Consider the following 12907-nt stretch of genomic DNA (forward strand, 5'->3'; position numbering starts at 1 on the left):
GGTGCCTGTGCTCCCTCTGCCCCGGAGTCCCCAGCCGACAGTGGGATCAGCCATGGGCCACTGCATGGGACTGTCCGTCTGTCCTTCAGTCAGGAGCCCCCCAAGGGCAGCACCCAGGCCCACCCACTTGGGCTGTGGAGCCCAGTGCAGGCCGGGCCGTGTGCTAGACAGAAGTCTGAGGCGAGCCTGTCGCGGATGCCCAAGCAGGGACCACACCGGATTCCCGCTGCGCCTCGCCTGAGGAGACACCCCCCGGCCCCTTGCTCACCTCCATGGCCTTCTTGTAGAGTGACAGCTTGCTCTTCTGGACACGGTCCATGACGGCCTCGTACTGCAGGGGACAGGAGGCTCTGAGCTGGGGGCCGCAGCCTCAGGACACTCCCCTAGGCCAAGAGGATGGGTGTCCCTGGGATGAGGCACAGCACCCCTCCCGGCCCAGGGGGTGGTGACGGGATGTCCTCCCTCTCCCGGAGCCTGTTCCTTCACAGTCACCCTCAGAGTGGAAGACTAAAGAGAAGCCCAGGGCGTGGGTATCCGCGTCGGGTCCTCGGGGCAGCTCCTGGCTGGGAATTCGCACCCACACATGCGCACACGCGGTCCTTCCTCCTTCATTCACAAGCCTCTGCACACATCACAGCTCTCGCGCACCGTGCGCACACCCTGGCACACGCGTGCAGAGCCCACGTGAACACGCTCAGAAGCGCACGCACGGGTTTCCTGTGCAGACCCCCCGTCGCTGTCACCGGCACACGCTGCAGCTGCTGCCCAGCTGACCACAGCCACATGTGGGTACAGTGGCCACCGCGCCCCACCTCCCAGGCTTCTTGTTCACACAGAGAGGCTGAAAGAGCCGCGACAGACTGGACCGCAAGGCAGGAGGAGAACTAGGAAAGCAGTGGCACTGGGCTAGAGCCAGCTTGTGCCTGGAGTCCCAGGGGGTCTGTGCCAGCTGGGAGCCTACAGAGGCCCAGGCACGCACCCAAACACGCACAGGCACACGGCCGGGCGAGGACACGTGCTCTCAGGCATGTACACACCTGTGCCCGTGCTCTGCTGTGCACACGTACGCAGGCCCAGACGGGCGCCCTGCACACTCGTCACAGCGCTTGCCTGCGGGGCCCTGGTCACAGGGGAAGGAGTTGTTCTGTCTAAAACAGCCTTTGCAGACGTCGCAGCCCCTCTGGCCACAGGAGAGCTCAGAATAGCGGGGCCAGGGCCTCGCCGCTGCAGCGGGCACTCTGTGGGCAGCCTCTGGCACAGACAGGTCACCCCTTTCAGCACCTCAAGGCTGGGCCAGCTGCTAGGGATGGCTTTTTGTCTGCTCAGGAACCCACATTTAGACTCTGGGAAGGCTAAGACCCCAGCTGGCCGCACGAGCACACAGGATGTGCAGCTGGCCACGTTTCTGCCACCAGAGCCACTGGGCAGAGCCGCAGCCCTGTGTGTGAAGGCTGAGGCGTGTCTGGCTCTGGGCTGTTCCCGAAGGTTGGGAGGTGGGCATAGGTGTCCCATCCTGCAAGAGGGAACCTGAGGCATAGAGCAGGGAAGTGGCTTGGCCAAGATGCCCAGGCCCAGCCTGGCCCCAGCCCCCAGGTGGAGCCTTCTTCCCCTCGGCAGCTCATCTTCAGTGCTTCGGACACCTTACGAAGCTCCTTCTCCCCAGCAAGAAGCATTTCTGTGTGCTGGCCTCTCCCACCCTATTCAGGGCACCGCCCTCATCACTGAGCCTCTGGGAGGCCGAGCCCCTGTCCCCACGGGGCCACGCCCACCCGCCAGGCCAGCCTGCATCTGCTGCCCTCCCAGGGTACTCAGCCAATCAGAGCCTCAGGCACTCTCCTCCCCAGCCCTGCAGCCAAGTACCCGTCAGCCTCTGCTTGCACACCCCCGTGACGGGGACCTTCCATGCAGTGACTGTCTAGGGACAGCCACGCCCTGCGCGCCACGGAGAGTCTGCCTGCTAAGCCGTGCCTGGCACTCCCGCGCCTGCGACGTGCCTGCCCCTCCGCCATGGGCCGTGCTGCAGTGACTGGCCCCAGTCTGCCTTTCTCCAGGACACACAGCCCTGGCCCTTGGGCTCGGGACCAGTTTCCAGCGACCCCTCCCAACTCACACAGCCTCCTCTGGACCCCCCAGCTTGCCACGGACCCTCTACAGTGTGTGGCAGTAGCACATCCAAAAGACCAGTGTCTTTCCTCTTCCCTGGCGTGAGGCAGCTCGAGGGAAGGACCCTCAGCGGGGCTGCCAGGCTGAGAGCTGATGCCTGGTGCCAGCAGCCAGGCCTCCGCCATACCCTCCCTTCCCTTCAGATCACCCTTGAGCCCCCAAGCTTGGGGTGCTGTACCCCCACCTCCTCCCACCGGCTCTGCCAAAGGGCCGGTCCCCCAGCCCCACAGTGACCGACACAGCCTGGGCCAGGGAGGGGGGAGCTGCGCTCTCACCCCAGCACCCGCCTCACCTTCTTCCTCTGCTCCTTCTGCCTCTCCCGGAACTCCTCCAGGCTGCGCAGCTCCTCCCGCAGGGTCAGGGCCAGCTGGATGTGTGAGCTGCCCACATTCTCCATTTCTGGGGACAGAGTGTGGACGTTGGTCCCCAACGTCACACCTGATGGTCCTTAGCCACCCACCACTCCCCCTGCCTGGACCAGCCCACACCCACGCTCTGCCCCCCAAACCCTCTGCCAGCCTCGCAGCTCCTGTGCAAAGCTGGGCCGAAGCCTGAGCTCACCCTCCGGCCGGATTCCACCCCGGGAGATCTCGTCACCCTGCAGCTCAGGGTGGGGGAACTTCAGGACTTACGTTGCTTCAAGGAGTCAAAGGACGCCCTCAGAGAGCTGCAAAACATGGCGGTCTGGGTCAGCAGGAGGGCACAGCATGAACCTGCAGTCCTGGCTGGCCCTGGGTACTTTTATTTTGGTGGGAAGACCATGGGTCATTCTAGACCCAAGGGACCCTCTAGCCAGACAGTGACCATCCACTGGGGCCCAAAGCAAGGATTTCTGGAAGGCAAAGCTCCCTTTTTGGAATTGCAAAGCAATCAAACCTCTCCACTGTGGCAGAAGAGGGAGGTATCGATGCCCTGCCTCCGCTCCTGGTCACATTCTCAGAGAAGAGGGCACCGTCTTCGGGGCCCCTCTCCTCCTTCCCAGGTACCCAGCACCCCGGGATGAGTCTGAAGCAGCAGGGGGCAGGGGCCAGACCTGGCTTTCAGCAGGTGGCCGGGAGGGCCTTTGGGGGAAGCTGGGTGAGAGGCCGGAGGGGCAGGCAGGGGCGCAGAGGTGAGAGCTGTGGGTGCTGTCTGCTCCAGGGGAGAGGGAAGGAGAGACACTGGCACGGGCACGGGTGGCGGGGATGACACCCTAGGGGGCAGGGTTGCCAGATGAGCGCAAATAAAAATACAAGACACCCAGTTTAATTTGAATTTCAGATGAACAAGTATTTTTTGGATATAAGTATACCCCATGTAATATGTGAAACATCCATTCATTTTTAAAGTATTTGTTGTTCATCTGAAATTAGAATTGAACTGGGCATTCTATGGCCTGGATTCAATCCACGCTGTGCCACTCACTGTGTGAGCTTGGGCAAGTTACTTCACCTCTCTGTGCTCAGACCTCCCTTCTGTAAAATGAGGATAATAGCACAAACAGAATGGTTGTGAGGATTAAATGAGTTTACACGTATGAAGCGCCTCTATCAGGACCCTGGTGCGCCTGGGCACTTTACAAAGGTTGCTGCTGTTGCGCAACCCTCCCCCGAACACCTCTGCACACCCCGCCAGTCTGGGGCGTCCCCAGGTCCCTGCACCCTGACATGAGCTGTCCCCCCAGTGTGCTCCAGCTGAAGGCTGGGGCGTGTCCCTCTGATCAGGCAGGCTCCCTGCCCACCCTCAGCGCGGCCCAAGGCGAGGAGCAGACTCTGGGTGCGGCGCGGGTCCGGGCAGAGGGGCCGCGGCGGCACGGGGCAGCCTGAGGCCGGGCTGCATTTGCACCCCGGGAAGCAAGGGTGCGGGTGATGCTGCGGCGCCCGCACTCCGCTCAGCCGAGGCAGGCGGGAAACCTCGCCCGGAGTGCACCAGGCTCCCGGTGTCGGCGTCGCACCCAGCGGCGAGGCCTGTGGCCGTGGCTCCGCAGCCGCGTGTGCAGAGCCTGCGACACGTCCCCGCCGCCGGGTGGCCGCCGGCCTTGCTGCGCCCGCGGCCTGCACGAGGCCGGCTTCCCGGGCCCTCGCTGGACAGCCGGCCCAGCGGAGCGGCGGGCCGCCCCAACTGGAAGTCTCGCAGCGAGGTCCCGAGCGCCCGCATCACCTGGGCTCCTGTCAGAAGCCGGTTCTCAGGCTCCGCCTGGTCCAGCCGAGCCTGGGGCGGAGGGCGGGAGGGAGCCCCCCGTGTTTAACCAGCCTCCGGGTGCTGCTGGCTGATTAGTGCTTGCGGGTGGGAGAACTGCCGTCCCAAATCACTTCACCTCCACAACTCTGCAAGTGAAAGTATCTTATTATCCCCATTTTACAGATGGAAAAATGAGGGTCAGACAGGTGAAGAAACTGCCCCATGGCCACCCAGCTGGTAGGAGGTGGAGCCAGGTGAGACCTGGTCAAGGCCAGGCCTCTGCTGCTTAACAGGAAGGAGGGGGTGGCTGCGTGGTGACACCCCTCCCTTGGCAGGCGGGGACTCTGACTCCTCACCAGCGAATATACCTGCAATCCCTCTGCTTCCCGGCACTCTCGCCTCTTGGCGTGGTCCCCCATCGTGGTTGGGGCCCCTCCGGGTTCAGTGTGGCCCCCTCGCCCCCCTCCCAGCCCTCACACACACCAGACCCCTCCCCGGAGCTGGGTCTCTCAGCCCACAGGTGCCTCCAGCGCTGGACGCGGCCGGCCCACACACCCGCTCCCCCGCAGGGCTCCCTCTCCGCAGAGACGCCACTGCCCACCAGTTGTGGGTGCCACAAACCCGGAGTCAGCCTGGGCTCTGTCCCTCCCTCTCCATGCCACCACCTTCTCTTCGCTCTCCTCGGTCTCAGGTCAGCCTCTCACCCGCCGCCACCCACCCTCTGCCCCAGCCCCTCCCTCACTTCCCACCTGTCAGCCCCTCGCCCCGTTCCCTCCACCTGCCATGCCAGGCTCCTTCTTCCAGGGCCTTCACACCTGCTAATCCCCATTAGGGCATCTTGGCCTGGCACCCTTTCTGCCCCCTCTGAGCACTTGTCACTGATGTCGCCGTGGCAGACCCATGGGATGTCTGTCACACCGCTGAACTGTGAGCTTGTGAGGACGGGGGCCATGCCTGGTTCTCCGCCCTTTTGTCCCCAGCCTCATAGCCCAGAGTGACAAACTCGACACTCCATAAATACTGAGGCTTTCTCAACGCCCAGCCCACCTGTGTGCCACCCTCCTTGGCCTGTGGGCTCGGGCCCAGGGCAGCGGTAAGGAATCAGCCTCTGGGAGCCTCTGGCCCTTTCCGCAGCCCCTGCCTGGAGGCTGGAGCCTGCCTCAACCCACGCACTGCCCGGTGGACATCCGGCCTCTGCCCCCAACCCTGGGACAGTCTCGACGGTGGCAGTGTGTGTTCGCCTTGAACTGTCCCCACAAACCTGGCTTGGTCTTGGGGGCTGCACAGATGCTGGTGCTGGCTCTGCCGGGACAGCGGGCAGGACCTCGGCTCCGCTCTGCGCTGCAGGCCTCGCTGCCCCGGCGCCCCGTTCCGGGCGGCACCTGCAGGCCGACACCGCGGCTCACACGCGGGGCACTCGCTCGCCTTGGCCCCACACTTGCAGGGAGGCAGCTCGGTGCGTGAGGGCGAGGCAGCCGCTGTGGGTGGGCGGAGACACTCTGGAGGCGAATGGCCTCGCACTGGTCTCAGGGAGGATCTGGGACCACTGGAAGTCTCTCTGCCCGTGAGGCCCAGCGACGATGGTTTCTCTTAGCTTTTCTGTCACGCCCACTCCCTCCGCCTGGCTGTGCAGGGAAACCGCCAGGATCTCCTGTCTCCATCGCATGTCGAGGATGGGGTCTCCATGCAGGCCTTTGCCTCCTGCTATATGTCACCGGTGCCCTCGCCTGTCACTTATCCTATTGCCCTTTTTGAGGGGACTTTCAGGAAGCTCAGCCTGAGTTCTGTGCTCGAACACAGCCCAGGCTTCCAGTGTAAATGTCTCCTCCTTAGACTCCCTCCCCCCGCTGCCTCGGGCCCCTGCTTCGGCATCCCTGTCCCCTGCTCGCCTGCCTGCCAGGAGGCTTGTGCCTGCCAGGAGGCTTGTGCCTCCCAGCTGACGGGAGTGGGCCTCTCACCACCAGGCTGGGCCCACGTGAACTGGTGTCAGGGGACACCTGGCAGGAGCAGGGCCGTGTCCCTCCCACAGACATCCTCAAGGACGTCTTTGTCTTCTCTGAGCTCAGAGGAAGGGAGATGATGAGACAGAATCTCCTCTGACAGGGAGACCACAGCAGCGTAGGTCTGTGACAAGTGGGGGTGTGGCAGGGACGAGAGGATTCAAACCTGCGCCCCTCGGGGGCTGTCCTTGCTCACCGCTAGTAACTGCAGACAGGCTCACGAGGGGCTGGCCCGCCCTGCCGCCTCCACTCCTCTGTTTCCTGAACCCCTGGGGTGCAGCGTCCCCCTGCCGGGTGGGAGCGGTGCGGGGGAGGCGGCGACAGCCTGCTGTGCGGCAGTGTTCTGGGCAGACCTTGAGGGCGGTCGGATTGGGCGGCAGGGAGAGAGCCAGGGCCCGGAGGCCGGAAGGAGTGCCAGGGGCTCTCCGCAGCCTGGCTGTGTGATGTCAGCTCCCTGCCAGTGCCGACCCGTCTTTCGAATGGCTTGAAAGAGCCGTGGGGGTCCCTGGAGTTTGGGGACCAGACCTCATTTGCGCATCCTCCGCGGCCCCTGCCCGGCAGAGGCTTGCTGAGTTACGTGTGGAGCAGGTGTGTGCCACAAACCACTTTGGGGCGAGAGTGACCTCCCTTTAATCCATGTGGCCTGAGCCTCCAGGCCTGAGCAAGGCTCCTGGCTGGGTTGAGGTCAGGGGATGACAGAAATGTGGCATCTTTAGGCAGCAGAGTCTGACCAGCTCCGCCCTCTCGGTGCTCGCTGGCTATTTATGGGGTCACTTAAGCCCCACCGCCCGCCTTTCCACCCCAGCCTAACGCCCACCCTGCAAGGGCCTGAGAACGAGCATCCCATGGACCTGAGGCAGCCGTGGGCCACAGGGAGGCCGGGGGCTTTCCCCACCCAGAGGGGGGCCACCAGCTCCCCACGCTAAACAGCAAGGCCACCTTTCCCAAGGGCCAACACACACTCCCTGCCAGCCTCTAAGATGAAGAGACGACGCAGGTGCCATGACCACCTCTTGTGCTTCCTGCAAAGAGCCCACCAGGTTGGTGTGGGAGGGGTGACCTGGTCTAAGCCAAGACTCTGACAGCGAGGCAAGACGGGAAGTCTGGGAGGGCTTCCTGGAGGAGGTGGGGCATGAGAGCCCTGAAGAGAGGCTCTGATGCAAAGGACTAAGGAGGAGAATGAAGTCACCCTCAGTGTGCTAGACTCTGGCTCCAGGGTGGTGGGGCCCTTCATTATACTTTATTTTAATTCTTAAATCCGCCCAACTCGGTCTAGGGCATGGCACACAGTAGGTGTTCAGTAAATGCTTGCTGGCTCAGTGAGTGGACGATGGGTGCTTGGCCCCCAGTTAAAGAAAGGAACAACCAAATGGCCTTGCCACGTCTGCAGCTGGGTCAACAGCAACACTTATTATGCACCCACTGTGTGCAGTAGACTGAGGTGGCAGCTACATGGGACGCGGCCCTAAAGAGGCAGCAGGGGAGCCGGGATGGGTTCAACTCCTGCCCCGGCACTCACTGGCTCTGAACACGCCCTGCGCTTGCCCTCCTCTGCCCACGCCGGTCCCCTGGCAGGAACACCCGCCCCTCCTCGGCGCGCCCCTGCCCAGCGCACCGCAGCCGCTCTGCCCTGCTCCTCCGGTGCCCAGCCTGTGGGTGAGCTCCCGCCAGTGCTGGCTTCTCCCCGCCCCACCCCTACCTCCTACCCCCGGGAATCTTTGTGGCTGGGCTGCCGGCCCCACGGACCTTGTTTCTGTATTTCCTGTTGTGGTTTCGAGGGCCTCGCACGCCCTGCCCGGGCTCCGGCTCCTCCTCTGACACCGACTCTGCTCCCGGCCCCCAGCCTGAGGCTCTGCCTGTGGGTCAAGCCCCCCACTCCAGGGACTCCCAGCCTCCGTCTCCCTGTGCGGTGTCCCCAAGGGCCCGTGGCTTTGGGCCAGGGAGGGCTGGTCCCAGGGGAAATGGCCTAGGCTGCCCGGCCAGGCCCTCAGCCCGCAGCCAGCCAGGCGCCTCCCGTGTGTCTGATGCCCGACGACCCCGCTGCTTGCTGAGCACCCCGTCGCTGCCCAGAGCACCCCTCGGGACGACATCCCCTTTCACAGGCAGGGACCCAGGACTTGGAGGGGGAGGACCCCAGGGTCCCGCGGCAAGCCAGTCAGGCCTCCACAGCCTCCACCTGGCCACTTCCTGTTTCTAAACATGGAGCCAGATGCGGCGTCCCTTCCCCGTCCCGCAGCCCACCCCGCTCTGCACCCGCGCCACGCTTTTTGTTAGTGGCTTCTCCTTCCCTGCTGTCAGTCCCCTGTGACTCACAGCCCCCGCCTGTGCCTCATCCTCGTGCCCTGCCTGCACCCCCTCAAGCTGCCCCGTCTTTCTGGACAGCTCTCCTTTTCCAGCAGGCCTGGAGGCCGGAGGTAGGCAGGGCTCCTCCGGGGCCATGTCCCCCGCCCCACACGGCCCACACCTCCCCTGCCCACGCATCGCCCCGCAGTGCCACTGGACAGCCCCAGCCCCGTCCGTCCCTTCCTTACCGCGTCCTGAGCCCCGCTCTGTGCCCAGCCTGCATCCAGCCCTCAGCCCTGCCCGCGGGAGGCCCTCAGACCAAGTTCTTGTTTATCTGCACAACAGCCCACTGGAGTGGGCAGATGAGAAACACACTCAGAGAGGTGAAGCAACTTGCCCACAGTCACACAGCGCACAAAGGTGGAGCCAGGACCAGAGCTCACGCATCCTCACTCCTCAGGCTGTGTGCACACTTTTTGGTCTAACACAGGCACCCTTTGGGCATTGGGCATTAATCTCCCCTGGCTGACACCACTTTTAAGCCTTCTGCTAGCCCTTCCTGTGGTTGGTTGGCTGGCTGGTTTGTTTGGGCTCCTGGTCAGAAGCAGGCTCTGCCAGGGAGCCCCAAGTCTTAGGAGCCCTGGAGAGTTGCATGCTCACGTCCTCTCTCGGGGCAGAGCCAGGGGCGCCCCAGGCCTGGCCTCCAGGGGACCAGGTGGAGGGAGGGGCTGCTACAGCAGCGCAGGGGCAGGCTCAGGCCCCAGGATCGGAGGGGGACTCCCAGAGCCCTGTCAGAGCTTGGAGTCCAGTGTCCCATCTGACCCTCGGTCTGGCTCTGTCCTCACCCGGGGCGAGTTTGCGCCTCCCTGAAGCAGCCTCGCCACTCCAGTGCTACAAAGCTCTTCAGCTGCCCTGAAACGTCTCCCTCGCCCTTCTTCCCCACCCGGCAGTCTGCACCAAGACCTCCAGGGAGGGAGACCCCCAGCTGCGTCATCGCAGCAATTTCCTGTTGCGTCCTCTCTGAGCCAGGCCTGCGCTAAGTCCCTGAGCCCACTTAAGCCTCCGAGGAAGGTGGCATTGTCCCATCGCTGACGAGGGAATGAGGCACATTGCGTGCCCGTGGCCAGCCCGAGTCACGGCTGGCGGGTGAGGAGCTGGTACCGGAACCCAGGTGCGGCCCCGCCTGGCCCCGTGTCTGGCCACGCCTCCACCCTGGAAGCCCAGGCTGAGCCGGTGATGCGGGGGGCGTGGGCAGCCAGCGGGGGGGCCTGTCACCTGCCCCTCAGGACTTGGGTGAGGCCGCCCAGATGGGCGCAGGCTCTGCTGTCCCCCTGCTCAGACCCTTGGCTCTTCTCCCCCCCACAGAGCCCAGCCCCACCCGATGGCCCAGTAACTGAGCACCAGGGGGTCCCAACACCCCAACCGTGTGGGCATGCAGCCCCTCCCTGGCCCTGCCCAGTCCACCCAACGCCAGGAAGCCCTAAGCCTGTCTAAGGCCCGGAGAGGAGGGCGCCAAGCTCAGGGCCTGCAAGCTCTTACTTGATCTCCGTGTGGCCGCCCGCCTTCCGCGCGATCTGCACCAGCTCCTTCCCATACCGCTCCTCCGCCTGGGCCCTGCAAGAAGCACAGAGGTGGGCCCGGGTCCCCTGCAGGTCTGCAGCAGAACCGGAGATCCCCCGTGAGCCTCTGGGGGCAGGCATGGCTCCTTGAAAGCGCTAAGCCCAGCCCTTCCTGGAAGTAAGTGTCGGCCAAATACGGGCACTTTCGAAAGGCCATCGAGTGATTTGCCCCCTTGGGAGGTCCAGGTCTGGAGAACCAGGGGAGTTGTACCCCGGACTTTTTGAAGCAGGGGGTGCTCCGACAGCAGCTTGTCTGGGATGGGCCCGTGCGGCCACTCCCTGAGGAGCCGAGTGGAGGCGGCCGCCCCCCGCCTGTGTCCCCACGGCCGCCGGCTCACCTCTGCCTCAGCAGCTCCTCCACGTCCTTGCACATCTTCCTGCCGTCCAGCAGCCGCTGCAGCAGCACCTCGTAGCCCGTGTGGGCCGTGAAGTCCCTGCACTGTGACACAGGACAGAGGGACGCATGAGGGCCACGGCCCGGCGGGGACCCCCCAGCCCCTCCAGGAGAGGCCTCTCTCCTGCCTCCGTCTCCCCGCCTCAAGGCCAAGCTCTTGGGATGCCAGCCCGGGCCTCAAACAGGGGTCCCCCCGCAACCGCGCGTGTGACAGGCGCATAAGTGAACGGAAGAGGATTCTGGGTGTGCGTCTGAGGCGCTGGTGCGGGAAGTTGGCGGGCGCGGGGGCGGGGAGGTAGTATTCAAGGACTAAGAGGGGCAGAGGTCTCCCGGGACACCCCCAGGCCCAGAGAGCAGGTCCCAGGCCAGGCCGCCACTCCCGGCCCTCCGGGGGCACGCGGGCTCCCTCCAGGGGAAGGCAGAGCTTGTCAGGCCACCGCAGCCCGCGGCCGGCCCTGGGATCTGGCATCTGGTCTGTCTTCTTTTCTGTCCCCAGAGACCCCCTGAAAGCCTCAGAGGCTGGGGAAAGGAGCCCAGCTCCCCTGACCATGCACGTCACACCCCAGCTCCCCGAGCTCAGAGAGGCGGTGGGGCTCTCCAAGCTCACACGCACTTAGCCTGTCCCCCAGGTAGGGCCTGTGTTCCTGCCCCTGCCCCACGCCTCCCCTCGCATGCCACCTATGGGTGTGTGGGGAGCAGAGGTGGAGCCACAATCAAGGAGAGCTTCCTGCGGGAAGAGGCATTGAGCCAGGTTCTAGAAAGAGACGTTGTTGTTCTTCACGGTCTGAGGAGAATCAGACATGGTGGGGAGAGATGACATAGACTGTCCCGACTGGCCGCGTGCTCCAGCCCACCTGGGCAGACTCAGGACTGTCCTGCAGCACACTCCGGGCCCAGGCCCATGCCCGGCGCCATAAGCACCCCTGGAAATTCCTCAGAAGGACGTAGCCCAGGCTCAGCTGCCCACAGGGTGACAAGCAGAGTGTCTGGGCCCTGGCTGGCCAACCAGGGCCCCAGCAGGAGGCAGTTGTCCCCCAAACACCTACAAGCCTGTCCTGGAGCTGACATCCACCTCCATGTCCAGGCTGGTGTCACCGGGCCAGGCTGGGCCAGACTTCCATTTCTGTGTCTTTCGTGGGCAGCCACTTGTCCATTCACCAGCCGGCAGACCACAGCTTCCTGCCCCTCATCCTCTGCCTTCCCCCCGGAACCCCATGTCAGAGCCTTGATGGCCGGGAAGAAAAACAAATCCGGAGCCTCGGCCTCCCTCCCCTCCCCATGAGGGTCATTCTGAGCTGGACGCCATGTTCAGGTCAAAATGTCACTGACCCCAGAACCGGAACCAGTGCCCCTCCCTCCTCGGGAAACTGGCCCAGAGAAGGGAAGGGCTTGTCCGAGGCCACAGAGCCAGGGCAAGAGTCTGGACTCTCCGGGGAACTGTCCCTCCACAGTGCCACTGAGAGAGGCTGCAGGACGCGGAGCAGGCAGACGCCAACTGCAGCCCAGCCCCACCCACCCTGACTTGCAGGGGAACCTTCTGTCCTACCAAGGCCCCCGGAGTGGAAAGAGAAGTAAAACCAAACCTACGTTGGCCATTCTGGAGGAGGCGGGAAGCAGCAAGGGGCCCTGCAGGCCAGGTCCCCAGGAGCTTAAGTCCCCAAAGTGCCGCGGGCTCAAGAATCCTGTCCAGCCCCTGCTCAGAGCCACAGAGGTGCCAGCAGGGGTGTGGCCGGCCGGATGAGCCACAGTCACAAGGACCGGGCTGTTCCGAGAAGTGCCCGACTCTCCAGGGCTGCTCGCGACGCCTCCAGCCCTGCACCCCTTCCCGAGCCTGTGTCTCGTCCACCCGCCGCCGCTGCCTCAAGGGCATCAGTCCCGACGCGCGGCTCAGAGCCAGGGGAGCTGGGCTCAGGACGCTGTTGGGAATGAACGAACCCATCGTCCTGTCGATCAGCCAGCGTGCAGGTCCACCCAGCACCAGGGGCCACCATAGCCTCCTGCCGCCTCCCCCCTCATATCCTCCTGTCGCCTGAGCCCGCCATGGGCTCGGCCTCTGTGAACCTCCATTTGCGGAGCCCACCTGCTCACGCTGCGCCAGGAACATCACAGCCGTCACCTTCCCGAGCACAGCGCAGACCGGGGTGGAGATGGCAGCGGGGAAGCCTAGAGGGAAGTGACCGCCCAAGTCCACTCGGCTGGTAAAGGGCAGAATTTGGGATCTGGGCCCAGGTTGGCCTGTCCCCAAAGCCATATACCCACACCAGTCACACAGCACTCAGCCCAGTAAC

General features: G+C 64.4%; 1 protein-coding gene across 4 annotated transcripts in view; it reads right to left on the reverse strand.

The window, feature by feature from the left end:
* The window catches only part of PSTPIP1 (proline-serine-threonine phosphatase interacting protein 1), a 37519-nt gene that overhangs the window by 8005 nt on the left and 16607 nt on the right, over positions 1–12907 (reverse strand). For 2 of the 4 annotated variants that reach the window (XM_012651876.1, XM_012651875.1), the window contains exons 2-6: positions 10564–10664; positions 10146–10220; positions 2796–2830; positions 2456–2562; positions 269–331 (exon numbers count right to left, since the gene is read on the reverse strand). In XM_012651876.1, the coding sequence (XP_012507330.1) occupies positions 269–331; positions 2456–2562; positions 2796–2830; positions 10146–10220; positions 10564–10664 (381 nt within the window). Of the gene's footprint in view, positions 1–268; positions 384–2455; positions 2563–2795; positions 2831–10145; positions 10221–10563; positions 10665–12907 lie in introns of those variants that run through there. The other 2 variants (XM_012651877.1, XM_012651879.1) reach the window with 2 other exon arrangements.

This window comes from Propithecus coquereli, unplaced genomic scaffold (genome assembly GCF_000956105.1).
Source record: "Propithecus coquereli isolate 6110/MARCELLA unplaced genomic scaffold, Pcoq_1.0 Scaffold372, whole genome shotgun sequence".
NCBI classification, from domain to species: Eukaryota; Metazoa; Chordata; class Mammalia; order Primates; family Indriidae; genus Propithecus; species Propithecus coquereli.